Source organism: Mchenga conophoros, linkage group LG20 (genome assembly GCF_057382185.1).
Source record: "Mchenga conophoros isolate Kocher_MC1m ecotype Shallow Benthic linkage group LG20, M_conophoros_male_GT1.1, whole genome shotgun sequence".
Lineage (NCBI taxonomy): Eukaryota > Metazoa > Chordata > Actinopteri > Cichliformes > Cichlidae > Mchenga > Mchenga conophoros.
Genome location: NC_140545.1, coordinates 4,785,604 through 4,812,671, shown reverse-complemented (window position 1 = coordinate 4,812,671; position 27,068 = coordinate 4,785,604). Strand labels below are relative to the sequence as shown.

The 27,068-nt window shown below is 43.1% G+C and overlaps 2 protein-coding genes across 7 annotated transcripts in view; one reads left to right on the top strand and one right to left on the bottom strand.

The window, feature by feature from the left end:
- Positions 1-39: 39 nt before the first annotated feature.
- On the top strand, positions 40-23,170 carry noc2l (NOC2-like nucleolar associated transcriptional repressor). The gene is made up of 18 exons (XM_085258515.1): positions 40-154; positions 568-687; positions 1,070-1,253; positions 1,334-1,580; positions 3,302-3,392; positions 3,514-3,592; positions 3,737-3,847; positions 3,961-4,074; positions 4,190-4,378; positions 4,697-4,836; positions 6,030-6,141; positions 8,931-9,044; positions 10,858-10,959; positions 11,188-11,331; positions 17,929-18,042; positions 18,177-18,315; positions 20,174-20,263; positions 22,904-23,170. Exons 1-18 carry the CDS (start codon positions 135-137, stop codon positions 23,038-23,040), a joined length of 2,247 nt encoding a protein of 748 aa, XP_085114641.1. The 5' UTR covers positions 40-134; the 3' UTR covers positions 23,041-23,170.
- Positions 23,171-24,144: 974 nt separating this feature from the next.
- The window catches only part of samd11 (sterile alpha motif domain containing 11), a 50,145-nt gene continuing 47,221 nt past the window's right edge, over positions 24,145-27,068 (bottom strand). For 3 of the 6 annotated variants that reach the window (XM_085258500.1, XM_085258501.1, XM_085258502.1), the window contains 2 exons: positions 26,185-26,295; positions 24,145-25,927 (listed from right to left, as the gene is read on the bottom strand). In XM_085258500.1, the coding sequence (XP_085114626.1) occupies positions 25,652-25,927; positions 26,185-26,295 (387 nt within the window). In that variant the 3' untranslated portion in view covers positions 24,145-25,651. The other 3 variants (XM_085258503.1, XM_085258504.1, XM_085258505.1) reach the window with 3 other exon arrangements.

Below are 27,068 nucleotides of genomic sequence, written 5' to 3'. Positions count from 1 at the left end.
TCGGTTAGTCGGTGTAATTATAAACGCAAGTACCGTCATACGATCAGTATCCGCGAAACATAAAACCAATTCCATCGCTTTGCACCAGAGGATTGTGGGTATTGCGGTTTGGCGTCACGTTTTTTAGATCCAGCATGGCAGCGAAACAGAAAAGGTTTGTTAATATTTTCTTTATTATGCTATGAATACAATGAGATTTACCCAGTATTTTATGTTGATGTTGAAAGTTAAAGTCTGGCCAGTTAGTCGTGAAAGTCATTCTAACTCTTTACGACTGTATGTTAGTAACTAAAGTGCTAGCATAAAGTCGTCATGCTAACTCGAATACGACTGCTGTATTCTAAGTGTGGTTTCGCTTCATGAAAATATTAATAATAATAATGATAATAATAATAATAATAATAATACAAGGTTCCTGAGTGTTTTAGGGAGATATTTGCATCTGACTGACAAGTGAACAGCTAACCAACAAAAATGCTTACACGTGAACTTAAAAACTGTAGGACAGTTAGACCACACACACATTTTGATCGACTTGCTTCTTATGGATTGTTTTCTTTCTTGTAGGAAATTAGAAGACTTGAGTGTGGATGAGTTCCTGCTGACAGGCTTTGAATCGGACGAAGAGCCTCCCAAACAGAATGGGCTCAAGAAGAAGACAGATCAGAACTCTCCAAGCCCTAAGAAGTGAGTCCTTATATTTAGAGACCTTTAGGGGGTGAAACATAATCTTAAATGTGGGCACGCTCTGATACGGGTATACACACGTGCAGCATTTTCCAGTGTAAAATATTTGGATATTGTATTCTGTTCAATTGGGGTCATATCCATTTACTTTTCAGACTCACCAACTGACTTCACACCCCTTTAGCTATGGTACTATTCTGCTATATGTGCTGCCTGGCCTAATCAAAGTCAAAGTCCTAACCCGACTGAGATGCTTTGGCAGGGGCGTAATTTCCAGGGGGCCTGATTATTCTTTTCTGTATGATGTACTGTTAGAAAAGTGCAAATGCAGAAAATGTCTCAAAGTTCTGTAACTCGTTTTGTACATACTCTGTATTTGTAGAGATCAAAAGTCTAAAGGTAAGGCCTCTCAGCACAAGGAGCAGCTGTCCAGGTTAAAGAGCAAAGATCCCGAGTTCTACAAGTTTCTGCAGGAAAACGACCAGGCACTTTTAAATTTTGACGACACCGACAGCTCAGACGATGAAGACGAGAGAGGGTACCACAAACTACCATCTAAACTGGAGGTAAGAGGGCTACTTACTTTCTGGTGTGAGTTCTTTTGGAAATTAGGAGATCCTCATGCTGCCTTTTTACATGTTTGTAGGAGGCCAGCTCTGGGGATGAAGAAGATGATGACGATGAATATGCAGCAAAAAGTTCAAAGAAAGCCAAGAAGGGAGCAGATACTATCAAAGTCACAGACAAAATGATAGACGACTGGAAAGTGGCCATGAAGAAAGAACCCACAGCTCATCTCTTCAGAGAAGTCACGCAGGCCTTCAAGGCTGCTGTCGCCACAACGAAGGGTGAAGAGGGCGGTCAGTGCCGCTACAAAGTAGCTGACAGCTCAGGTGGGTCCTCATATCTGTATTCATGTATATATGGGTATATAACAGTTTAATTTGAAATTAAAACACCAGTCACACAGGCCTAGAGGCCTGTCAGCAACCATTTACCATCCAACAGTCACAAAGGAAAAATGTGTGTTCTCCAACCGGTAAGCAAGTGATTGTTGAAAGCACTATTTATGCAGTCCTAGAGAGGGGGGTCTGTGACCCCTGGCAACCATTGATTGCTATGTGAAAGTTTTAATTCTGTGACTGGTTGGTGAGTAGTTGGTCTTAAATAGCCCTTTTCCATTAGCACCTCTTCGGATCAGATCGACTTGGTTTTTGGGGTTTTTCATTATGTGGTAGTACCTGGTACCACGTACTTTTGTAGTATCTACTCGGCCGGGGTTTCAAGCGATCTGAAAATGTGACGACAACAGACTGCATCCCACTGGTTGGCTAGTCATTGGTCATGAGAGCATCTCCTTCATGAAAATCCAGCCAGTTTTGAAACCAGGCAACAAGGAAACACAGTGGTCCTCAAGTCTGATTAAAAAGCCATACACCGAGCAGCAGGTATACCATCGGTGTAACGTCCACGGGACATTTGGACCCACTGCTATCACGACCCTATAGACAATAGATGGGGCGACTGGAAAACGAGTCGCCCCATCTGGATGATGAAAATGGCTAAAGGACCTCTTTTAAAAGAGGTATACGGTGATGCAGTGGAGACAGTTCAGCATCTTCCATACAAACTGCTGTCGACTGCTGTGATCTGCTAGCAACCGGCAACCAATCACCAACCAGTAAGGGAATACCTAGCGAATTTAATAATTTAACCATAATTTGTTGTCAGTCCTTAATGACTTGTCACATGCTGTTGGAAGCGTTCATGCTTTTGTGTGATATTTTACTCATTAATTAGCTTGTAGTCGTGTCCCTACGGTTGTTTATGCAGTGCCAGCCACGATAGAAATATATAAAATGCTTGGACTTGTTGTTATTGTTGTCAGGTAGGGTTTTATTTTTTGTTTTGTTTTGGGGTTTTTTTGTTTTTTTGTGGGGGGGCTTTTGTTTTTCACTTTTTTGAACATTCGTTCATCTCCGTTCTGATACTTCTGGGAAGCTGCAGTTAGAAATTTGCTGACATCTGAGTCCTCATGTTGAGGTGGTCATTTTTATTCTCTGACTGATAAATTAAAAAAAGTGTAGTCAACAAATAAAAAAAAAAAAAAAAAAGGTAAATGCACAGGAGGAATTGAGAGTATCGAACAGGCCAATCACAGTAGCGGTTATATTTGTAGTTACAAATGTAACTGCAAAATGTAGTTACATTTGCACATCAGGTTACATTGTAGTGTTTCAGAGGGTTTCTGTTACGATGTATCTACAGTGCAGATTTAATGTTTATTTTAACGTTTTAAGCACTCCGTAAGAAGCTCATAAGATTCACAAACATCAAAAATGAGCTAGGATAAACAAGCTACATTATATAAATAAAAAGAAGCGAAGAATAAAAGAAGCGCAGCTTATTTAGAGACAAACATGCCGATCTCTGTCACAGAGAAGAAATTGAAAACACAGTTTATCAGTTACAAAAAGTCCTCTGGCAGTTCTTCAAGCTTTCCTTTAAAGATCGATTGTTTCTAGAATTGTATTATTGTGATGACATAAGCACATTAATATTCAGTCCTTGTGCTATTTATGAAGCATGCATGATGTTCTTTTTCTGTCTGCAGTGTTCAATGCTTTGGTCCTGTTCTGCATCAAAGATATCCACGGAGCTCTGCAGAGGATGCTTAACCTGAAGCCAGATAAAGACCAAAAAAAGTACAAAATCCACAATATTCACACTCGTCTCATTTCTCATCGATTGTCTCGGTGTAGCTGAGAAGAGGGAAAAGAGAACCTGTTCACTCATTTCTTTGTTTGTCTTGCGGTTTGTTCGCAGGTCAGTGCTTCCTTCGTCTAGTCCAAGATGGCAGAAGAATCAGATGGACATAAAGATGTATCTCAGTGGAGTGGTTCAGGTTTGCTCTTTACTTCATGTGTCTCTTTGTTTTTCACCACTTAGATTTCAGGCCTGTGTGTTCCTGTGAGGCAGATACATGAAATACAGGGATTCATTTTTGTGAATATTTGCTTTAAAATTATTTCTTGTTTCCCAACTGCAGCTGTTATCCAGCCTAACGGAGGCTACGGTCATCTGCGCGGTCCTGAAGCACACCAACCAGCTCGTACCGTATTACTTGTGTCTACCCAAACAGTGTCGCCACCTGATTAAGGTGAGACCTCCACCTTAGCTTGATGACACGGAGTAAAATATGTCAGTATTTATTGACAAATGATGTCTTAATGTGTCTCTGTTTTTGTTTCCTTTTCCTGTTTCTGACTCCAGCAACTAATGAAGCAGTGGAGCACGGGGGAAGAGACGAGTCGGGTTCTTGCCTTCCTGGCCCTCAATAAAATCTGCCGCCAGAAACAGGAAACGTACCTCAACCCGATTCTTAAGGTGAGCTGCAGGAATTGAGGTGTTCACAACAAACCTGGATCTTTACTGAGGCAAAAGGGGGGGAAAAGCAAATCCAGCCTGGGCTTCTTAAGAATAACCGTCTTCCTCTTTGCAGCAAATGTACATTTCTTATGTACAAAACTGCAAGTTCACATCTCCCAACGTGCTGCCCATGATCAACTTCATGCAGAGAACTCTGACAGAGATGTATGCCCTGGACACGCAGGTCACTTACCAGCACGCCTTCATCTATATCCGACAGCTGGCCATTCACCTCAGAAACGCCATGACCATGAAGAAGAAGGTTGTTTGGCTTCTTTTTGCTGTTTGTGCTCACATAAAACAGTATTTATAGAGACTGACAAGTATACATCTGCCTTGAGTCATTTAGGGCTTCAATTTAAGGATTGGTTTTTGTAATTATATAAAATTCAAATATATATTTGCTTTTGAAATGCTCATGCGCAAAAACGGGGATGTATGATTGGAGCTTAGTCCAGTTTACAAAAGTAATTTAAAGCTATATACTGACTGAGCAACCACGCGCAGTGACACAGAGCTATTCTCTGCTATATAGATGCTCACCCTCATTCACATTTGACCCCTTTTTTTTCTTTAATAGGAAACGTATCAATCAGTTTATAACTGGCAGTATATTCACTGTCTGTTCCTGTGGTGTCGGGTCCTGAGCACACTCCACCCCAGTGAGGTACTGCAGCCTCTGATCTATCCACTCTGCCAAGTCATAATTGGCACCATGAAGTAAGTATACATAAATATGTTAGGGGAAAAAAAGCTTTTAAAAGATTAAAAACTCAACCCCAGAGTCTGATGTATAAATAAAGCCACGACTTGGCTTCAAATACACACTAAACAGCCACTTATATTATATCATACACTTATGTTACACCTCGCTAGCACCTCCATTTGCTTTTAGAACTAGCTTAATTCGTTGTGGCATAAATTCAACAAGCTGCTGGAAACATTCCTGCTTTGGTCCATATTGACATGATGACATCACACAGTTGTTGCCAATTTGTTGGGTGTAAATCCATGATGTCACTTTCTCGTTCCACCACATCCCAAAGATGCTGTGATGGATTGAGATCTGATGAATGTTTGAGTACATCGTCATGTTCAAGGAACCAGTTTGAGATTTGAGCTTTGTGACATGGTGCGTTATCCTGCTGGAAGCAGCCATCAGAAGATGGGTGCAGTCTGAGATGGACGTGATTCAGTATTCAAGTAGAAGTAGCGTTTAAATGATGCTCAGTTGGTACTGAGGGTCCCAAAGTGAGCCGAGGAAATTTGATTGAAGGCAGGATGGATCCAAGCTTTCATGTAGTTCTGACCTTAACATCTGAATGTTGCAGCAGAAACTGAGACTCCTTGGACCAGGGAACATTTTAAAAAAATTTGTCAGTCTGTGTGAATTGTAGCCTCAGCTTCCTGTTGGGATGGGAGTGGTCTTCAGAGATGCTCTTCTGCATACCTTGGCTATAATGACTTACTGTGATTTGACTTACTGTTGTCTTCCTTAAAGCATCCAAGCTCCTCTGATCCTTAAAAGTAGCAAGTGATTTCTGCCCAAAGATCTGCCTCGCGTAGGATATTTTCTCTTTTTGGGAATGTTCCCTGTAAACCTTAGAATGATTGCACAGGAAAATCGCAGTAGATTAACAGTTTCTGAAATACTCTGTCAGAAGGCACGTGTATGCCTTTGGGTTGGCTGATTAGATCTTTGCATTAAGAAACATGAACAGGTTTACCTAATGAGATGAACCGTTGTTTGTACTCCTGCAATCTGCATTTTTTAAAAATGTATTGTGGTTCTTTCACCCAAAATTTTTGTAACTGTGTTGCTTTCAAAATCTTGGAAGAGAATTATTTTTATTTATTTTTTGTACACGTTGCCAACAGCAGGTGGAGACATTGATCACTATTTTCTCTTTCAGACTGGTTCCCACAGCGAGATATTACCCTCTGAGGATGCACTGTTGCAGAGCGCTCACTCTGCTGTCTGGCAGCACCAACACGTTTGTGCCCGTTCTGCCTTTCCTCTTGGAGGTAAGGCTTCACGTCATCTCAAGTAACCAGCGTGCAGAGCTAACAGCGTATCAGTGAGGGGTCAGGTTTCCAGTGGCTCGAGTCTCTCGCACCGACACACAACTTGAGGCCCTCGGATAGTTTGAGATAATCTACAATAAACAGCCCGTTGGCTGACTTTGGTGAAATGGAAACAATGAAAAGGTAGATGTGATGAAATGTTCCGTCGGTGGTTTGCTGCGGAAAAACATCAGTGGCATACGAAATGCACTTTGGTCTCAACGGCCACAACTGTAGAAGCTTAGGAGGAAACATTCAAAGGGTAGAGCTGTGAGAGACACCTTTGTTATCAGACCAATCACAGGTCACCAACTGACAACATCTTCTCTGGATCAGGTGCTAGTCACGTGACCGCGTAGTGTGCCTTTGTGCACAAGTTTTTATGCACGCTGTGCGGCTTTGTTGTGGTTTGCTGGAGGAGAGACATGTGCTGGCGACTGGCTCGGCCCGCTGGGAGTGGTCAGCGCACGTCTGTCTGTATGTGTTTGTGTGCATGCAGCAGTTTGACCGAAGCGATAAAGACACGGTTGTGGTTTACACTCTGGTCCTAACATGCTGTGCAGACCACATCCTCTCTGCCTATGGCCCACTCCCCACTTCTCTCCCCGTCATACACACAGATACACTCCGACCCCCGCCTCCCTCGCTCCATCTAACCCCCAACAGCAAGCTGTGTTTATTTGTGACGCACAATGCTTCCTGTGTTTTTTCTCCTTTACTGTTCCCCTTGTTAAAGTCAGGCTGAGGTACGCTGCTACTGTTTTAATTAGAACAGCAAAAGCAGCCCCTTCCTCCTGTGTGTCTGTGCCTGTGTGTGTGTTCTCGTATCTCCGAGGGGGGTGTATGATTTGGAGCTTCCTGCTTGTGTAGCTGTGTGCATGCGTGTGCGTGTGTGTGTGTGTGAGAGAGAGAGAGAGAGAGTGCACCAGGGTTGGCCCATGCCTTCCCACTTCCCCTGGCTCCCCCGCAGACCGCCACCACATCCTATGTTTGTACAGACAGCACCGGCCAGGAGCGTTGCTCTGCTTCGCGCACAGCGAGCATTAACGACCACACACACACACACACACACACACACACACACACACACACTCATGCACAGAGATACAGGGAGTCAGAAATAGCTTGATACACAAATACAAGACAGAAATTCACTTGCGCACTGTGGGCAGATGTGAAAGCTAAAGCTTGTAGACAAATAGCCCACACGTTGGCTAGAATGTACTTTCACAGACTAAGATAGAAATGTGTCATCTCAGTAACACTGCAGTATTTAAAATGAGCTGCGCTGACTGATAATTGTCAAAACACTTTCAGCATCCCGCAGAATAAATGTTTTCTTTAGCTGCGTTGTCTTTGAAGAATAGCAAGTTGAATGCGGATTTACTCAAGACAGAGACGGTCGCGGCTTTTATTAACGCGTAGAAGCAGTTCCAAATATCAACCTACAGCCAGGAGATAAAGTTTCCGCTGGACTTGAAAAACTAAGCACACCATACGATTCAGTTGCTTGTAGAACCACTTTTAACTTGAAGCAATTGTTTTCTATATGACTTTCTCTTAAGGTCCTGCCACTGCATTTCAGTCTGGTTGAGGTCTGGACTTTTACTTGACCTTTGCAACACCGTCGTTTTCCTTTTTTAGCCATTCTGCTGTAGATCTCCTGCGGTGCTTGGGATGATTGTCCCGTTAAATTACCCAGTTTCAGCCAGCTGTCAGACAGACGGTCTCACATTTGACTCAACCATTTGGTGCACAGTGGGGGTTCATGTTTGACTCAATGACTGCAAAGTCTTGTGGCTGCAAAACAACCCAGATCATCACTCCTCCACTACCGTGCATGACAGTTAACCTGAAGTGTTTGAGCTGATATGCTGGATTTGATTTTCCTTTTTCATACATGGCACTGGGCATCGTTGCAGCCAAACATCTTCACTTTGGTCTCATCTGTCCAAAGGACATCGTTCCAGAAATCTTGTGGTTTGTTCAAATGCAGCTTAACTTAAGCCGTGCTGCCGTGTTCTTTTAAGAGAGAAGACACCCCCTCTTGTCAACAAGCACCACACTTGTTCAGTCTTTTTCTATCTGTACTGTCATTAACTTTGACATTTAACATGCTAACTACAGCCTGCAGAGCATTGCATGGTCTGATCCTGGGGTGAATTTACTGGAACATCCAGTCCTGGGAAGATTGGCAACGGTCTTGTTTTTCACTTAACAGTAGATCCCATCCCAGTTTGATGGGCAGCAACAATTGGTTCTCTAAGATCACTGTTGATGTCTTTTATTCTTGGGATTATGTTAACACACGTCTAAATACTGCGGACCAGCAAAGCTTCTGCTTTTAGAGAGGTGCTCACACTCGCTGATGATCAATAATTCAAGTGCATTTGATTAGCAGCACCTGGCTGCTACTTACCCTCTTAAGTCCTATGCAAGCGGTAGCTGTGGACTTGGTTTCTCACAGATAAAACAGATTTATTAGCTAATTGGTTTAATTAATAGTGATGTTAATTATGACATTTGTAGGCCCAACCTGCATTATTGATTCCTTCATTAAGGGATGTGTCTGGATTGCATAGTTGAGAAAACAGGTGGATGTTACTCATACCAAAATCTGCATCCTTTTTAAAAAATGCAAACAAAGAGACTGACAGATTGATTAAAAAGAGCATGTTTTATATTTGAGATGGTATGCACTACACTGTTGTATGAGTAGATCAGAGTTTACTGTTTGTCTCCTCTTACAGATCTTCCAGCAAGTTGATTTCAACAAGAAACCCGGACGAATAAGTAAGAAACCCATCAACTTTGCAGTCATCCTGAAGCTTAACAAGGTCAACCTAATCGAGAAAGCCTACAAGGTAAGTGTTACTGTGACCGCTAGTGTTAAGAGTGTTAGACCAGGTACTTCTTTATAGCTGGTATACAGCGGTTCCTGCTGATTCTGTCTTTAGTGTGCTGAGATGGAGCAGCTCCTGGAGTCTTAGTTATTTTAGTGCTACTCTGTGACAGAGTGGGTGTGGATTGAGGACAACGCTGAAAGTCAGAGCTCTCAGACTGACCCTGAGTCACCTCGCTCAGTGCTGCAGCCAAGAGGATTGCAGCTCTGTGGGATTATCCCCCGCACTCCGCTCGCTAGGTCTGTTCTCACCGCTGTCACCCAGGCAACTGCCGTGAACCCCCGTCTCGTAAACACACAGCAGACCTGACCGAACAAACAGATCGGTCTGAATCAGAGCACCTCTCAGTCCACACAGGCTTCAGATGTTTTATTTCACAGAAAGGCAGCTTAACTTCTAGCCCTGTAGATGGCATCTTTACGTATTCAGCTTTTACTAAAGGCTAAATAATAATAATAGTAACAACAACAATAATAATAGTTGTTGTTGTTGTTGTTGTTGTATAAAGTAGGTCCTCATTTAACCTGAAACTTTAAAAGGTTTAGGGGCTACAGGGAGCTCTGAGTAACACAATTGGTAATCTCAGGTTGCTTTTCTGTGGTTTCCTATTTGTTTTTAGTCTGTGTTGATAGAGAATATAGCTGTTATGAAGTGCTAAAGTTTGTACACTGTTACCGTCACATAGTGGCTCTGTGGTGTAGCGGTTAACAAAGTTAGCATTACGTGCAAAAAGATTGTCGGTTCAAGACCAGGAGGAGAACCAAATCCTGCCTCTGGGGTCAAGCTAGTGTACTGGTACCCAGTGCCTTTCCCAGTCTTTGCCGTATCGACATGTAGATGCAGCTGCTGTGGAAACCTGGCTGCTCTTCAGCCTTCAAGCTGTTGATGCTACACTGTAATTATTTTCAATGCATTCGGTTTTCCTGGGGCGGCATCTCGGCTAGTCATGTTACTTTTTGGTATATTACCTAAATGGTAACCATTTGATCTCCTGTTTATAAGCCGGAGGTGACTTCATGTCCCAGGGACACACACATCCACAGCTGTGATGGATCTGTGTGCTAGCACTATACATTGCAAACAGAGTATATTGATTAGCACAACATTGTGATAATGTGCTGGCCAGTAATCGCATTTTGCTTGCTTATTGTTGCCAGTGTAGACTTGCGCAGTTTGTCGTTCATATAGACTCCTTTCTGCTTTTCAGTGAAAATACAGTCGTTCAGTATTGGCTCCAGTGTTAGCCACTCATCACTGCATCACTCCTAATGGCAGGGTGATGCAGACACATCAGCTCGCACTGTTTGAGTGATTTAGTGGGTTCATATAAAATAAAACTTTAGCTTATGTGAATGTTGCACTTTGTTTCTGTTCACTGGTATAGACGTCATGCTAAGCGAGATGTGATTGGTTTGGAGACTTATTTTAAGTTAGCCCCGACCAATAAGCAGGAAGTATATTGTCTGTCCCAAAAATGCCAATATCCATGAACACAAACACTGCATACTAGAAGTTCAACATTAAATCTTCCCAAAATAGATCTGGATAGAGACACAGATCAATTAAAACAGCTTGTAATGCATTATTGATTCTTGGTTAGTAAACATTTAAATGTTAATACCAGGCTGGGAAAAGCTATTGGCGTGATTAATTTGCAGCAAGGAAGATGCTTCCATAGATCCACTCGAGTTAGTTTCACATGAAATAGGAAAATGATGTCATTTTGTAAATTGTGAACATTGTTTATGATCGTTGCTGTCCTGTTGTGTTTTAGGACGGGATGATTGACCAGCTGTACGACCTGATACTAGATTACTTCCACACTCAGGCCAGCTCCATCGGGTTCCCTGAGCTCGCCTTGCCCACCATCATTCAGGTGAGGCATACTTCAAAGTGATCTTAAAGCAGACTAGAATTGATTTATTTTTTTGACTTAGCAATTGTCTAAAAAAGTGACAATGACACTGAATGCTATTCCCAAAGTTTTTCACCTGAATATATGATTCAGGATCTGCTGAACCGAATCAGCTTCCTTTAGGGGAAACAATAATCATCCTTTGTGCTTGTTCTTACCTTCTCATGCACCTCCTCCATGTCCCTGCAGCTGAAAGCGTTCCTGAAGGAATGCAAAGTGGCCAATTACTCTAAGCCGGTGCGTCAGCTGTTGGAGAAGATACAGGAAAACAGCAGCCACATCACAGGACGGAGACAGAAGGCCACATTTGGAGTGGCCGATGCCACCGCTGTGGTGAGTGGGTCTGGTTTGTGCGATGATTGTTTGGCCCTTCTGCTTTTGAAAACCTTTAACATAGAAATGAGTTGCAAATACAGAGCAATGCTCTTCCATTGATCCACATAATAAGGGCAAATAAATAATATGTTGAAAATGGCACTAAATAGGTTTAAATTTTAAAACTACTCAAGGCCAGTTAAACGTAAAGGTCATCAACAAAATGCAAGATGGGCAACAGGAAAAAACATTTTACTGTTATTTTTGCTTCCAAGCTAGACTTTATTTAATTTTAAAAGCAGTCTTGAGCAACAGTTCTCCAGACTTTATGAATATCTTTTCAAACGTTTCTTTGGACATGAAAAGGTATGTAACTCAATGCATGAGCCAGTGTTCTGTCTACACATGACTCATCTACATGTAACGTACCATTTGCCACTTTGTTACTAGTAGCCTGTCACAAAAACAGTTCCCATTTCTTTAGTTGAATCTATAAATAACTGCCAAAGATAACACACTTTGAAAAATACTATCTTTGCACCAACAAGGTGATTCCCAAAGAGCTATTAGATTAAAAAAATTGGCATTCCTTGAAATGGTGTACTGTGTGTTGAGGACAAACAGTATCTGAAAGTCATGTCCTGGAAAAATATGGGAAAGCATCCTGCAAACACCTGACACAGAACTTGAGAGATGCATCTGACTCCTTAACTGATCCATACGGTTCCCTGAAGCCTCATCACACACTCTTAGTGGAGGGCTGGTTGTCAAAAAGCCGTTCTTATGGAAGGGAAACATAAAGAAAGGGCCAAATTACACAAGAACTAGACTGAAAATCAGTAGCAGCACGTATGATGGAGCGATAGATCCACATTTTCAAATCATTAACATCAAGGACGTTTGGAGAGGGGTACAACAGTGAGTATTTACAGTCATCTGTAAATAAATTACAGCCCTTATGGGTAATAATTATTGGTTCGTGTAACTATATGTTCAACAATCATATTCCAGTATTTCTAATAAGAGCACCAGAGAAATCCAGTTGCAGGGAAAAATAGCTTTTTATATTCCTTTGGGATAGTTTCCAGTTGAGCTACGTGCTGCAGGCCATCTAACAACAGATCATCTAATGCCACAGGCAGAAGCTGGTAATGGAGAACACCTCTCTATATAAACCTTAAACTCAGGTAAGAATGACCCTGTGCTTACTCTGGTTGTAGACCCCGGGAGGTCTCAAAGGGCCAGTTATACACAAGATGCAGTTACCAGTAGTGCTTCACTGAGTTACTGTCCAGTTTTCAACCTAATGAACTGTATCTCCCATATTCATACTGGATAGTTTTCCTATAAATAGACTCATCAATAGCTATAAGGTTTGAACTAAGGGTGGTGCCTGATGCAAGTCCTTGGCTGTGCAGACAGTGGGACGGTGGCTTTACTCCATCCAGTAAAGGTTAAAAAGTGAAAACATAAGCTCTGAAAAGTAAGTAAGAAACTACAAATTAGATCTTTGAAGGACATTTCTACCAGCAGTTTTTGTGCAACACTATCTGAACCTCATGCTGTATTAACATAATAATAAAATTATATTATCTATATTATATTAGCAGTAGGGAGTATAAACTTGATTTTAGAACTTACCTTCACAGCTAAAAAGAAAATTCAAGAGTTTTAATAGGATTTTAATGGAGGGAACTCTGAGATCAGTTATAGTAATCATTTCTACTGAGACAGTGGATTTGTCTTTGTTTACATGTTATAATCAGCTGACCTGATGCTGCTGCTCTGAGCTTTACTGCTCTTTGTACATTTACAACTGAATTCAACTAGATGTAAGCAGATGCTTCATAGACTGTCTTGATTTCCATCCTCTACACTGACAGCACCCTGTTTATACTGTCTTTATGCTAGAAAGTATACAGTTGGTGTAAAGGCCGAATTCAATGAACGAGTCTCAGCATCATTAGCTTAAATTCAAATTCATCTCTGCTGTATGTAACCTAACACTGGCCATGAGCACCACAGCCACTGTGCACCAGTCCAACACAGCGCTTTACTGTACATTTACCACAGTACTGCAAGCTAACCTGTTTATCCTGAACTTAACTGCCAGGTATTTTCATACAAACCCTGGACCATGCAAAGTTATTATACTGAAGTATAACTTACCCCCAAAGTGTAGCGCTTCAATCAATTACATGTTTTTGCCTCTTTCATCTCTTTGTATGTGATAAGCCCTCTTGATGGATAAACCAGTAGGTGTTACTGTTCCCTCCATTTAGGCTCAAATCAGTTTCATGTTTGAATCTCCCAGACTCGTTAAACCTAAAGTCACGAGCCTGTTTTGCAAACATAATGAGTAGAAATTAGAGGCATCTGTGTGAAAATGTAGGAAGTAAAAGTAAAAAGTTGCCAGAGAAATAAATACCCAAATAAAGTACAGATACCTGAAAATCCTACTTAAGTACACCAGTACTTCATAGGGTTAGGTTTATAGGGTTTTCTATAAACCGAAGCACTTTATCACCCATCTTCCTCGAATCCACGACCAGTTTCACTCAACATGCGTGTCTTTGGACTGGATTTTGAAGTTCACCACAGACACTTCACTACAAAGAGCGACCTGCAATACTGGTTGTTCCACAAATCTCTCTAGAACATGCAGACACAGTCTCTTTAGAGCTTGCAGCGTCTGTAGATCACCAGTGCACTACTATGCGATGACGATGGTGGATCTGCTGTAAGATTAAAGAATTTGCATCACAAAGAGCAGTGCTGGCAACATAGTGGGCTGTCCAGGGCTAACAGATGTAGTTTGTCCAGGGCAAAGAACGTTGACTTTGTTAGCTTGTAGTACTGGTGCTACAAAGCTTGCTAGTTTTGTTAAAATCCCTAATAACCAAAAGCAGTGCAGTTCTTTACTTAAACACACTGACAGTAATGTGTAATATGAACACACAATAACTAGAAATCTTTTCAGACAAACGTGTTTGTCGGTAAAAATGCAAACACAATAACTAGTATTAGTGTGTATAACACATAGGTGTACAAGTATACGTACTGCATGTGTGTATGTGTGTATATGTATATGTGTGTGTGTTTTAGTGATATACATGTGTGATATTTGAATGTGTCTGTATGCAACACCTCTATAATTACAGGTGTCAGGTGTGTCAAAGCGGTGGATGTCTAGGTGACATCCACAGTAACAACTTGCCCTTTCAGCTCCATGCCCTTAAAATCATATTAACAACAAAATAAACACCAGTACGGTAACTGAAGAACGTATTCAGGAAATATTTCTCTGATATGATACGACACCTGAAAGGTACCTTTCTCTCCCTCAGACTGCATGCTCGGGAACTTCTCTAACATTCCTCCTGCCTTCAGCCATTTAATGGCAGCGAACTCGGCACGCTCCATTCGATGCTTGATCTGAAGAGCAATTTAGAGTTGCGGCAAATGGCATAATTTTATGGAACAGTATTGTTAGAACAGGACAGAGCAACTTGAAACAAGCATTTCCTTTTTTTTTTAACGTCGTCTCTTTTAAATATCTTGTTTTCCACGACGTAACGATTGTCTGGTTTACTCTTTTTCACTGCTTCTGAGCAGTGCTGACAAAAAGTTGCGCCTTAGCTTCATAGTTCGGCCACGGAAAGTCCTTTTCCCACTCGCTGTTGTACTTCTAAACTTTCCCTTTATTGTCAGACGTTCCTTAAGTTGCTGCAGGTTGTGTGTTTGTTTCATCCTGATGGCTCGTTTTCTTCCATTTTCTTTTAAACGTTTAAAACATCGCTCCATTTATTCAGCGAAAAAAACGCTTCCAATTTCCATTAAACTCTCTGAGCCGCCTGCGCGTACCATCTACCAATGGACTGGCGGCAAACACAAAGGAATTGTGGGAATTGTTGTAGAATTTAAGGCTAATCGTATTGATACGCTAACAGTCTATTATCACAGCAGATTACAACTACTCTGTAGCATCGTGATGTAGCATGGTTTCACAAAAAAAAAAAGTGGCTTGCAAAGCTCTCGCATTAGTGCTCCGTATGCAAAATAATTTGCTGTCTCTTTCTTTCACCGTCTCATTAAACACTAAATCTGGAGTTCGCCCGTCTGAAGGTGTGTCTGGGCGCATAAGTGCATCTGCACACTCTGGTGTTTGGAAGTTTGGAAAGAAAAGCGTCTGGAATTCTTTAAGTTTCTTGAAGATGTTTCATTCTGATTCAGAGCTGAAGAAGCTTCCTAGATGAGAGCTGAAACGTCTTCAAGCTCCTTAGATTACCATGACCTGGATGACTGAGAATCTACGCAGACACGTATGGCAAGGTTTGCTGTCGGTGAAGTGAGCGCTCGCATGATTGGAAAGCTTCACAGTGACGTCTGATCACTTCATGGGACAAACGTCCTCCAGCCTAGAAAGCTATGGCTGAAATGTCCAGTGTGTCAGCAGAGGCAGGGTTCAGGCGGGGGAAAGATTGCCTCTGTGTGGATGCGTTTAATTATACCCAAGGAGATTCAGAGCTGAAGTCATGGTTCAAGTTCGTGGTGTGTTAGCGCTTCTGCTATAACCGAAGGAGGAAAAACAAAATCACTTGTGCTTTTTATGTTCTCGTGGGAAGTGGCTGCATGTCCACACCCTCAGAAATGCATCATTTTGTCTGTTTGTTACTGTGATGTTTTTATAAATGTCGTCTAAAGCGTTTAAAGATGAAATGGAAGCGGATGGTCTTCGTCTGTAATCTAGCTGTGTGTGTGTGTGTGTGTGTGTGTCTGTGTGTGTGTTTACATAAATTCAAATTCAAATTCAAATTCAAATTTTTATTTGTCACGTACACAGTCATACACAGTACGATATGTAGTGAAATGCTTGGACAACTGCTCGTGACCTAAAGAAAACAAAAAAGGAAAAGGCTATGAATAAGATAGGAAATAAATATGAAAAATTAAAAAGGGTAAATTTAACTAGGAAGGAATAAAATATAAATTAAGGTTAAAAATGAAATAACTGTACAACACAAATTAGAATGAAGGGTAAATTTAACTGGGAAGAATAAGATAAAGATAAATATATAAATTAAAGTTGAAAATAAAATAACTGTACAACAAAATACACAATACACAATATAGAACTATATAAGAATGTATGAAGGAATCTAAATATAAATAAATATATACACAATAACAGCAGCTGTACAAGTATTAACCGGAAATGAAGACTATAGTGACCAGTGTTGTGCAAAACCAAAGTCCAGAAAGTCCAGTGTGTGTGTAAGAACTGTATGTGTGGGTCAGTACTGTGTGGTGGTGTGATTGAGAGACCGTATCGCCTGCGGGAAGAAGCTCCTCCTCAGTCTCTCTGTGTTGGTCTTCAGGGAGCGGAATCGCTTTCCTGACCTCAACAGAGAGAACAGTCTGTTGTTGGGATGGCTGAGGTCCTTCACGATCTTCCTGGCCTTGGTCCAGCACCGCCTGCTGTAGATTGAGTGCAGGTCAGGGAGCTCGGAGCGGATGGTGCGCTCAGCTGACCGCACAACCCTCTCTAGAGCTCGTCTGTCCTGCATGGTGCTGTTCCCGAACCAGGTTAAGATGTTTCCCGCCAGGATGCTCTCTATGGTGCACGAGTAAAAGTTCCTGAGCACCTTGGAGGGCAGTTGGAAGTCTCTCAAGCGTCTGAGGTGGTAGAGACGCTGTTGGGCCTTTTTCACCACAGTGTTGATGTGACAGGACCATGACAGGTCCTGCGTGATGTGAACTCCGAGGTATTTGAAGCTGTCCACTCTCTCCACTGGGCACTCGTTGATGACGTATGTATAGTATAGTATGGCAGACGACGCGGCACGGTGCCAGCGCCTGTCGCCACGGCTCTGTGCTCAGTGGAGGCTGTCGCCATGGCATTGACTCCCTGGCACGGAGGCAGCCGTAGAGGTGTCACCGCGGGCGAAGGAGAGGGGACAGCCCTGCTGCTGTCGCTGTGGAAAGGCCACGGCCCCCCTCCGGCCACCAGCCCCCCTGCTGACATGTCACCCAAACTGAGAGCTAGCCTAATTAACGACGCCCTGCGTCCATCCTGGTCACACTCTGCCATCGCTCGTCTTTCTCTCATCTGAAATTATTTAGTTGTTTGTCTGACCGAATTCAGAAGTAACGTTTTCTTTCTCTCGTCCCGTCTTCCGGTGCACACGTGTCACTCTGTCTTAATAGCGGCACTGAAAATTGTGATAAACATGTTAGGCCAACGGGTACAAGAGGCCACGGTCTGTTCGCACTATTGGATTTGTCGGTCAGATAATGTGATTGGGCCTAATCAATATTGTCCAGAAAGACCTTTAGGGGCTGAAGAAGATCTCCTCTTTCAGGCATCTTCAACCCGTCTGTTTTCTCTGACTTTCATCACACTCGTCTGTCTCTTTCTCCCGGTCAGCTGGAGGTGGAGGTGTAATATGAACCTGCTGAAAGGCTTGTCTAAACAGATCCTGGAAAAGAAAGGGAGAGAACCCACCTGTGTATTTATGCTTATTAGGATGGAGATTTGCATTTCCTTTCACATACACATACCTGTCCTGTCCACACCTGTGTGCATTCTCCATCTAAATATCTGTTCTCTGTCAGGCGGCTTGGGAGAAGCAAATCCAGGAGGAGGGGACCCCCCTGAGCAAATATTACAGCCAGTGGAAGAAGCTGCGAGAGAAGGAGATCCAGCTGGAGATTTCTGGCAAGGAAAGGGTAATTATCAAACCAAAGAAACCTGCCAGTAGTCGCCTTACTCAGTCATTATGAGTCACTTCTACTGTTTTTCATTCATGAATGTTCATGTGTACAAGCACTGCAGTTTGTTTTTGTGTGTGTGTCACATAAAGATGGAGGATCTGAACCTTCCTGAGATCAAACGGAAGAAGATTGAAGAGAAGAAGGCCGAGGACAAAAAGGAGTTCAAGGGTCTGTTCCAGTCTGACAGCGACTCCGATGAAGATGACGATGCAGGACTCAAAATCAAATGTGAGCTAACCCCCTCATATCTGGTTTCCCCCACTTATCTGAATCCGGCCCTGCAAAGGATGCAATTTGTGGACTGGTGCAGGTTACGGTATATTTCCCAACTTGGCCTCTAGGGGGCTGCATTTTGTTACAGCAGTGTAAAAGCTTGAGAGGTGATGACAGTTCACTGTGATTTTGTTTTTTTTTTCCTGCCGTTATCCGTTTCTGTGACGTCTCCTAGATTTGACTACACGAAGCAGATCACCTGCAGAGCAGTTTGCCGTAAGGCTCCGAGATATGAAAGCATCCACAGAGGCCGTTTCCGTGGAAATTAAAATTAAATCCCAAATCAAACTGAAGAGAAAATCTCTCGCTTATCAGAGAGTGTGGTTCTCTCTTACTCTCTCCGCCAAAAGCGCCGTCAGCTCATTCATCCTTTAACACCCCCCCGCCCCGTTTGTCTCTCGTCCTCTGCGGGTCGTCCACAGGTCAACCTCGATTTTATAGCTTTACACTCGGACACGCTCCAAACAGAAAAAAAAACCCTCGGCAAGGTCACTGAGGAACAGAGCAGGCGGCAGGGTTTTTTTTTTTTTTAATGCATCTGGACTTCATTGTGGGGAGAGTCCCCACAAACGGATGGGCAGCTGCCGGCAAGCATCCCCTCCACTCCTCCCTCACCCCTCTTTCGTTCAACCTTCCTCAGCTCCTCCACACTCACGAACCTGCCCTCCCCACCTCCACCCCAACAGGAAGTACAGGCTTGGATCCCAGCGGGGGTTCCTAATTCAAACCAGCCCACTGAAACAGCCAGCGGTGGCCTCTCTCCCTTTTTTTTTCTCCCTCTCTCTCTCTTTTTCTGGCTCTGTAGACTCCAACCAGCTGCCCCCGCATGTCCTCGCAACACGTGCGCAGACACACACACACACACACAGACACATCTCGATGATAGCACACAAATGCACACCCACCGCCTCGCCGTCCAGTCTCGAAGAGCCAAAAGCTTTCAGGCAGCTCACCAAAGCTCTCTGCGGTCTCACACACTCCCGGAAAGAGGGGGAGTGCGAGAAGGGGCAGATGATTAAGATTGGTGTGTGTGTGCGTGTGTGTATTTTTGTGTGCGTGGTGGTAATAAGTCATCCAGGTCATTTGGGGGCAACCTCAAAGGTACAACTGAAATCTGCAAGCACCATGTGAGCAACAAAGAGTTAGAGAGGGCGAGAGCGCGTTTGCGATCTTAAATTCAGATGGGAAGTACCTGATGTTTTAATAGACGTTGTTTATGTGTGTGTGCGTGTGCGCGTGTGCTCGTGTCATAAAGGAAACAGCTCTGTTTTCCTTCTCTCTCCCCTATGCCGTCAGCTTCTCATCACACCTCAACTTCAAAGCATGTGGACCCCAGTTGTCCCTTTGGCTAGACAACACACACACACACACACACACACACACACACACACACACACACAGAGCACTCTGAGAGTAGCACACCTTAAATTTCAAAAAGAAAAAAACCCAACATCTCTCCAACACACACACACACCAACTCTGCCATTATCGTGGAAGCTGTGGAACCTGCCTGCTATCTCCATTTGCTATATTTAGGCCGTGAGCATAAGATGTCTGAAATTGCCAGTAGTAAACTGTCATGGGTGTTTGTGCACCAGCAGCAGCAGCGGCGGCGGCGCCTGTAATCGACTCTCAGTTCCATCTCAGGAGGAAATAGACACTTCCAGCTGCCTGTGATACCTGGCCCACATATCCACGTCTCCAAAGTCGTCAGACGTCAGCGATGCACCGGTGCAAACTTAGGAACGTCTGAAGAAAGTAGGACTAGACAAATTTCAGCGCGCTGTAATGTTTTTCCACCATCTCCCCTCAGGTAAGAAGAGCAGCCGTGCGTCAGATGACGAGGATGACGATGATTTTGAAGACCTGTCTGACCTGAGCGATGATGAGGGAGAAGACTTAGGTCGGTATTCACAATTAACAGTTTTGACACATTTTAAGGTCCTAATTTGTCTGTTTTGGTTAATTTGCTGTGTAGAGGCGTCTGCGTTACCCTTTTCTATCAGTGCAGGGCCAGAAATATGGAGGCTGGCTGGTAACAAGGGTAAAACTTAAAATTACTGTTTGCCTCTAGAGCGGGGATGTCAAACTCGTTTTACACTGTGGGCCACATACAGTCCACTTTAATCTTAAGTGGGCCAGCCCAGTGAAACAGTGCTTCCTGAAGTTTATCTGCACATTTAATCCTGGTTGTATATTAACTAGAGATGGACCGATCCGATATTACGTATGGGTATCAGTCCGATACTGACCTAAATTACTGGATCGGATATCGGAGAGAAATAAAAAATGAAATCCGATCCATTAAATATCAAACAAGCACCTCACAAAACTTGCGACATGGCGTAACTCTGCTCATAACCGTAGCACGTGGGAACAGTATGCATCACGTGATAGAGCAGCTGTGGCGTGCAGGACCTGTCAGCGGTCTGGTTGAGTATTTGTAGCCTCGCTACCAAACCGGCATTTCATCTCCGAGGAAGTTATCCCAGAGAGAAGTAAAGCAAGTGTGTAAGTTCATCTCTGAGTGTTTGTAAAGCATTCCCACGTTAAGCTTAACAACCGATATATGGAGCGACTGCCTCTTCTCTCTCCCTCCCTCTCCTGTTGCTACTTCAATCGTGAAACTGATCAATGATCAGCTGATCGGCTTTTCTGTCGCGAGTCCGTCTCTCTTGCTTGTTTTTGGCCCAGTTTGCACCAGAAAGAGGAAACCAGCGGCTGAACAACAGCAGCACGTTTAAGCTTGATCAGCTGTTGTTAGAATTTATTTAATATTTCTTTCTACTCGAGGATCTTTTTCTACGCAGCTGACGCTGGTAACTGTGCAGGGGCGGATCTAGCAAAGTTTAGCCAGGGGGGCCCGATAGGGCATGAACAGGGAAAAGGGGGCACAAAGACATACTTTTCTTTCTTATTCTCATTTAAAATATCTAGTGTTTAATAAATAAATATCTGAATCTTACACCCAAAGTTTTAATCTGATGTAAAATGTATAGAAGTCCATTAATGTATATAGAAACTATACCCTACTAAGCTATAGTACTTTTTTCTTTGGGAAGGTACGATCTGTGCAGTCTGCAGTTCTGTTGAAGAAAGACGTTGAATCTATTTAATTATTCTTGAAAAATAATTGATTTCTGTGCATTTTTTTTCACACTGCATCAAATTAAAGTTGATTACGTCGATTAAGCATCATGAGGTGGGGGGTGGTTCTCTTTTCTTTCTTTTTTTTTTGCTGGGAGATTGCAACCCTATTGGTTAGGTTGCTTACTCTTTAAAATACCAGAATAGGGAGGATGGAGCAGGTTTAAGTTTATTAGATTGATCAGTATCGCTGAACTATGAAATATTTTGGGTGCAGTGTATTTTTTGCATACAGGTATAACAGAATAGCTTTAGTGTTTGTTTTGTTTTTTAAACTTGAGTATAAACTTACACAAAATGCAGCAAGATATTTAACCCTGGAGAACCAATGGGGTCAGAGCCGACCCCATTGGTTTTCTATTGGTTTTCTCCAGGGTTAAAAAACAGTTTTATTGATTAAAAACACACTATATCGGATTCATATCGGCATTGGCTGATATCCAAATTTATGATATCGGTAATAAAAAAGTGGTATCGTGCCATCTCTAATATTAACAAAAGAAGAAGTAGAATTATAACAATATGTTTTTCTGCACGATATAGAAATGCAGCTGTAGCAAATGAAAGACAGACCGGAAAGTTTTTGTTCATTAAAAGCAAATGTTAGTTTTTTTTCACTGTGGACATAGTTTATTAATAGATATCATCTATGAATTCATTACTTTAGTGTAGTGTGGCCGTGGAAAAGCTCTTTATCAGTAAGAGAAGCTGTGAAATTTATGTTCTTCATATTTTCCAAAACAGTCCAGCGGCCGGATTGGAGTCTGTCGGGCTGCGTCTGGCCCCCGGGTCTTAAGTTTGATATCCCTGCTCTAGATAATGCAAATATAGTCAAGTACAAAAAATTGAATTTTAATAAATATTTAATTGTTTTTGTAGTAGGTTTTCAGGCATAAACTGCCACATGATGCCAGATTTGGGTCTCGACAGTCTGAACTTTTAAGCTAAAACATCTCTGGGTTCGGCTGCTGGTTTGGAGGGAAGAGCGATTTTAGAATTTAGACTAAGCATTTGCACTGAAATAGTTAAATTGTCCCCAGAAATTAATTCAGTCTCTTAAATGAATTTATTATGTATAAATGAACAGAAATGGAATTTAAGGAGCGCAACTCTAAATTTATGCTTTTCAGTTATGCTTTTATCATCCGTGTGTAACTTTTGAGAGATGGTTTACATCACATTTTAACATGGTGGTCTCACAGCTGGTAGCAACTCCTGTGGCCACTCATTAGCCGAGCCTGGAGAGTAAACAACATTGTAGAAATGTGTCAGATTAGAAGAGGTTTGTTAAAAATGCCGTTCTACTCTAACGTGTGTGCACGTAAACTACTCGATACCTGAGAGGTTTCTGATGTGGCTGAGCGTGAAGTTTAAGTACTTCTTGTCTATATTCCAGATGATGATGATGATGAAGAGGAAGGAGATAAAAAGGCTTCCAAGACTCCTCAGCCGCTGTCCTCCTCTGCTCTGATAAAGCTGGCTGAGGGAGAGGAGGATGTAATCGAAGACCTGGAACTGTCTGATGACGACTGAGGGTCTATAGGAGCGGTCAATATTTCCAGTATTTCCTCTCTTTGCTATTGTTGTTTTAATTTTCTGTCTATGTACAGTACAGAGAAGTTTAATTTTATTAAACACTGAGCCTGATACAAAAAAAAAAAAATCCTCTCCTTGAATTTTTTTAAGATGCTAATTGAAGCGTGTATGTGCATGTTAATGCACAAGTGCACCTGAAACGAGTAATTTGTGTACATGTGCACACCTGTAGGCACCCCCAGGCTTTGTAAGAACGGGCTATTTGGAAGGAGCTATGAGGCTGGCTGAGCCGGGCCCAGCCAGGCAGGGCCGGCCAAGAGGAGCGGGTACAGAGAGGCGGGTGTTCAGCCCCGAGGCAGCAGTGCGGTGCCAGGCTGGCAGGGTGGTGTCTGATGCTGCGCCAAGACTCTCTGCCCAGGTGGTAGAGCAGCAACACAGGCTGGTCTGTTTCCGTGCCAACTCCTCACCCACCCCCTGCCCGGACCGCTGTCTTTTCTGTCTGTCTATCGCACATGCTCAAACACGGCTGTCCTACTCCCCCCCCCCCCCCAGCTTGCCAGAATCCACAGCCAAACCGATGGCGATTCTGGCCTTTATCACAAGGCACATTTACGGCACGTATTCACTGGTGTAGGAAGGACACAAGTGAACTACGTGTGGTGTGAATCCTTCAACTGCAGAGCAACTCTTGTGTGTCGTCACGTTTCCTCTGCTGTGGTTTTCAGTGAATTCTGAACCTCCTGGTGCAGAGGCCCGCCTAAAGCGAGGGGGAAGTCCCAGCAGAGTGAAGAGCGCACCGCTTTGAAGGAGGAAGGCGAGTGTGAGCGAGGGTTGCTCCTGGTTCTGTTGCTGTGTGCGTGTGTGGGTATATGAGGAGGGTCAGGTTTACCCCCACAGGCAGGGAGGCCTTGGCCTGCGGCTGAACCTCACACTCCGACAGCTGGTGTTGACCCGAACTGTGCCCCCCATGGGTCACCTCCCCTTTATAAAACACACACACACACCCCGCCTCCTGCATGTTCTTTTTTAACGAAAGTACCACAAACACCTGAGGAGGAAAGAGCATTTCTGATATTTGAAGCAAACACGAGAGAAAGAAGAGAGGCTTTCTTTAGCATTTATTTCACCTGTGTGGTGAATAGAAAAATAGGATGAAGACAAACTTTTGAAGGGAAATCTAGAGACCATTTTTAATTTGTTTGCGTAGTAAAAAAACAAAAAAAAACAAATTCAAAACATTTGCATTAAGAGCTTGTGCCTTTCTTTTCCCTGCAACCAAGAGAGAAAGTAAAAGTATCTTTGGAATTCCATCTTGAGGGCTAATTTTAATACATATCACCATCTGTTTTATCTACTACATTAAAAGTCCTATAAATATTTTTGTCCTCATATTTATATGCTGAAGTAGCATTCAAGATTGGAGCATACGTTTTTGTTGTTTGTTTTTTTAATATTACACTTTTTTTTAAAAAAGGGCAAAACAAAAACTCATGAACAAAAAGTACCACCAAAGTTCAGCAAGTCACTTTTTTTTTTCCAGTAAAGAAAACCTTAATCGTGCAACTACATTTAACAAAAAGTAAAAGTACCACGTATGTAATCTTCAGGATATTTTCATCTTAAGCATGATTCTGTACAATTTTGCATGTTTTTCCTACCTCCCACAGTAGTCAACACAAGCGTACAATGACATAAGGGGTACAAACCACAGCTGCTATTGAGGCTTCTCCATTTCTTAGCATTTTTAATCCTTTGTTTGTCAGTAAACGACGGCTCTACCTGTGTCATCTCAAATAAGAGTCCCACTGAGTGAGGCACTAAGCCTAGCATTCCCCTGTTTGACCGTTAATGCAAAAAGAAGCGCAGACACGTTGTGAAACATGGTTTCAATTCCACATATCCGGTCATCTTTGGTATCGGGACAGCGGAATGCATAGTTGCAGTGATAAGAGAGGAAGCTGGTCAGATCTGGTGCTGCTCAGCATATACGTTTCAACTCCAGCCTCTAGAAGAAGAAAAAAAAAAACCAAAAAAAAGAAAAACAAACCAACATACAGCACCACGCTGCTGTTTGGCCTCAGGGAAAGGGGCGAGGAAGAGGGGAGGGAGGGAGAAATGTCTCTTTTTTTAAATTCCTGGGCTTTGCAGGGTTCTGGGTGAGAGCAGTCAGAGATGCAGAGACTAGAGAAAGAGAGTGAGCGAGTGAGCAGAGCTTCCTCCAGCCCAGGAAGGAAGGAAGAGTTTCCGCTAGCGTCTGACTGTCTGACTTGCAAGAATGTCGCATTTGTGGCAGGGCTTTGCTCCATTTTTTTGGCAGGCTTGCTGTGACCAGCTGTCTCCTTTTTCTCTGTCGCTTCACGTCTCTTCCTTCCAACCCAGTTTCTTTGGATTCTGCTCGGCTACAGCCCCTGCAGAGGAACTCAGCTGATTGGTTTGTCGGATACGGTCCATACTGTCCAGTTGTCTTTTTTTTAATTCAAGTCTGTTATTGTCCCGTAAATTTCAGCTCAAAAGGTGAAGGTATTGAGAGGTCAGTCTGCTTCAAGTTACACTCCCCCATCCCCATTCATGAGACTAGTCTTCCATTCTCACCCCTTCCCTTACACTCCTATGAGGGGGTTTTGGCCTCGTATCGTCCTACCACATTGCCGTTTTCCTGTTTGGGGGAGGAGCAACCTGGGGTGGGGCCGCTGTAAGGGGAGGAACTGCTGCTGGTGGAAGTGGGTCGGTGTGGCACAGAGAGAGAGAGGGGCAAGGGTGTGTCAGATGGCGCAGTCAGGGGGTCCCGATCGCGCTCTGGGGGTCGCAGGGCAGCAGAAGGTGGAAACGGGAATGCCAGCGGGAATCCTGTCATGTAGAAAAGCCTGCCAACGCGGCGAGCCACCTGAGGAGACGAGAGGAGATCACATGACTGTCAGTACAGCCTGTTGAGCATCGGGTTATGGACTAATGTGTACTGAATTTAGAGAGAGAAGAAGAGAGGCTGAGAATGTGGGGCAGGCTAGTTTAAGGGAATCAGCTATACTATTCTAGCAGTTTGTCTCGGTCCTACAGACGGGAACGCACACTCAGACAAACACGGGTCCACTTGATCATACACAAACACACACACTCTCACACGCGCAGGTCTGTGAGGTGTACCTGTGAGCGGATCTTGAGTGCGGGCCCCAGCTTTAATCCCATGGTGTTGAGCAGGTGCTCCTCAGTGAGCAGTGGCAATGTCTCTCCATCAATGGCCTGCTCCCGAAACACCTGGCGGAGACACAGCCTCTTCAGCCACAGCCCCGACACACACAGAAACACACACGACCCTACACATTCGCTCACACGAACACTACAGAACAGTGGGCTCTATTCCAAAATGTTTCATACTCATTTTGAGAACGCAATTGGAGATTATCAGGAAACATTTTTGCAATATGGATGATTCAAATTGTAGAGACTGTAGTCTTTTATCATTTTAAACATCGTAATGTTGGGATTGGGATGTTTTCTATGCCATATGTATATACGGTTATCATTTATTGTGCAAAAATGACTCCAAAGGTTCATCTAAATCTCCGAGTCTAAGACAGCTGAAGCCTAATTATGGTGTCTACTTTGTTCCTTATCAGTTCCCTTGGAGTCAGGACAGCAGCAAATCCCTCCCCATACACGTCTCTGACTCCAGAAATGTTCCTCTGGCCCTCTTCCACAAGATGTCTTTTGTCTCGTCTCCTTTCCATCACCCCCAACTGGTCACAGCACATGCTGCTCTTCCCTGAGCCTGGATCTGCTGGAGGAATCTTCCTGTTAAAAGGAGGTTTTTCCTTTCCACTGTTGCCAAAGTGCTCACTCATAGGTTGTCATTTGATTGTTGGGGTTTCTCTGGGTTATTGTAGGGGTCTTTACCTTACAATATTAAGCGCCTTGAGGTGACTGTTGTTGTAATTTGGCGCTATATAAAATAAGTTGAATTGAATACCTAGTCCTAATATTTTACTCGTTTCCATTTTCCAATGATGAGAACTTTCTCTGGATAGTTC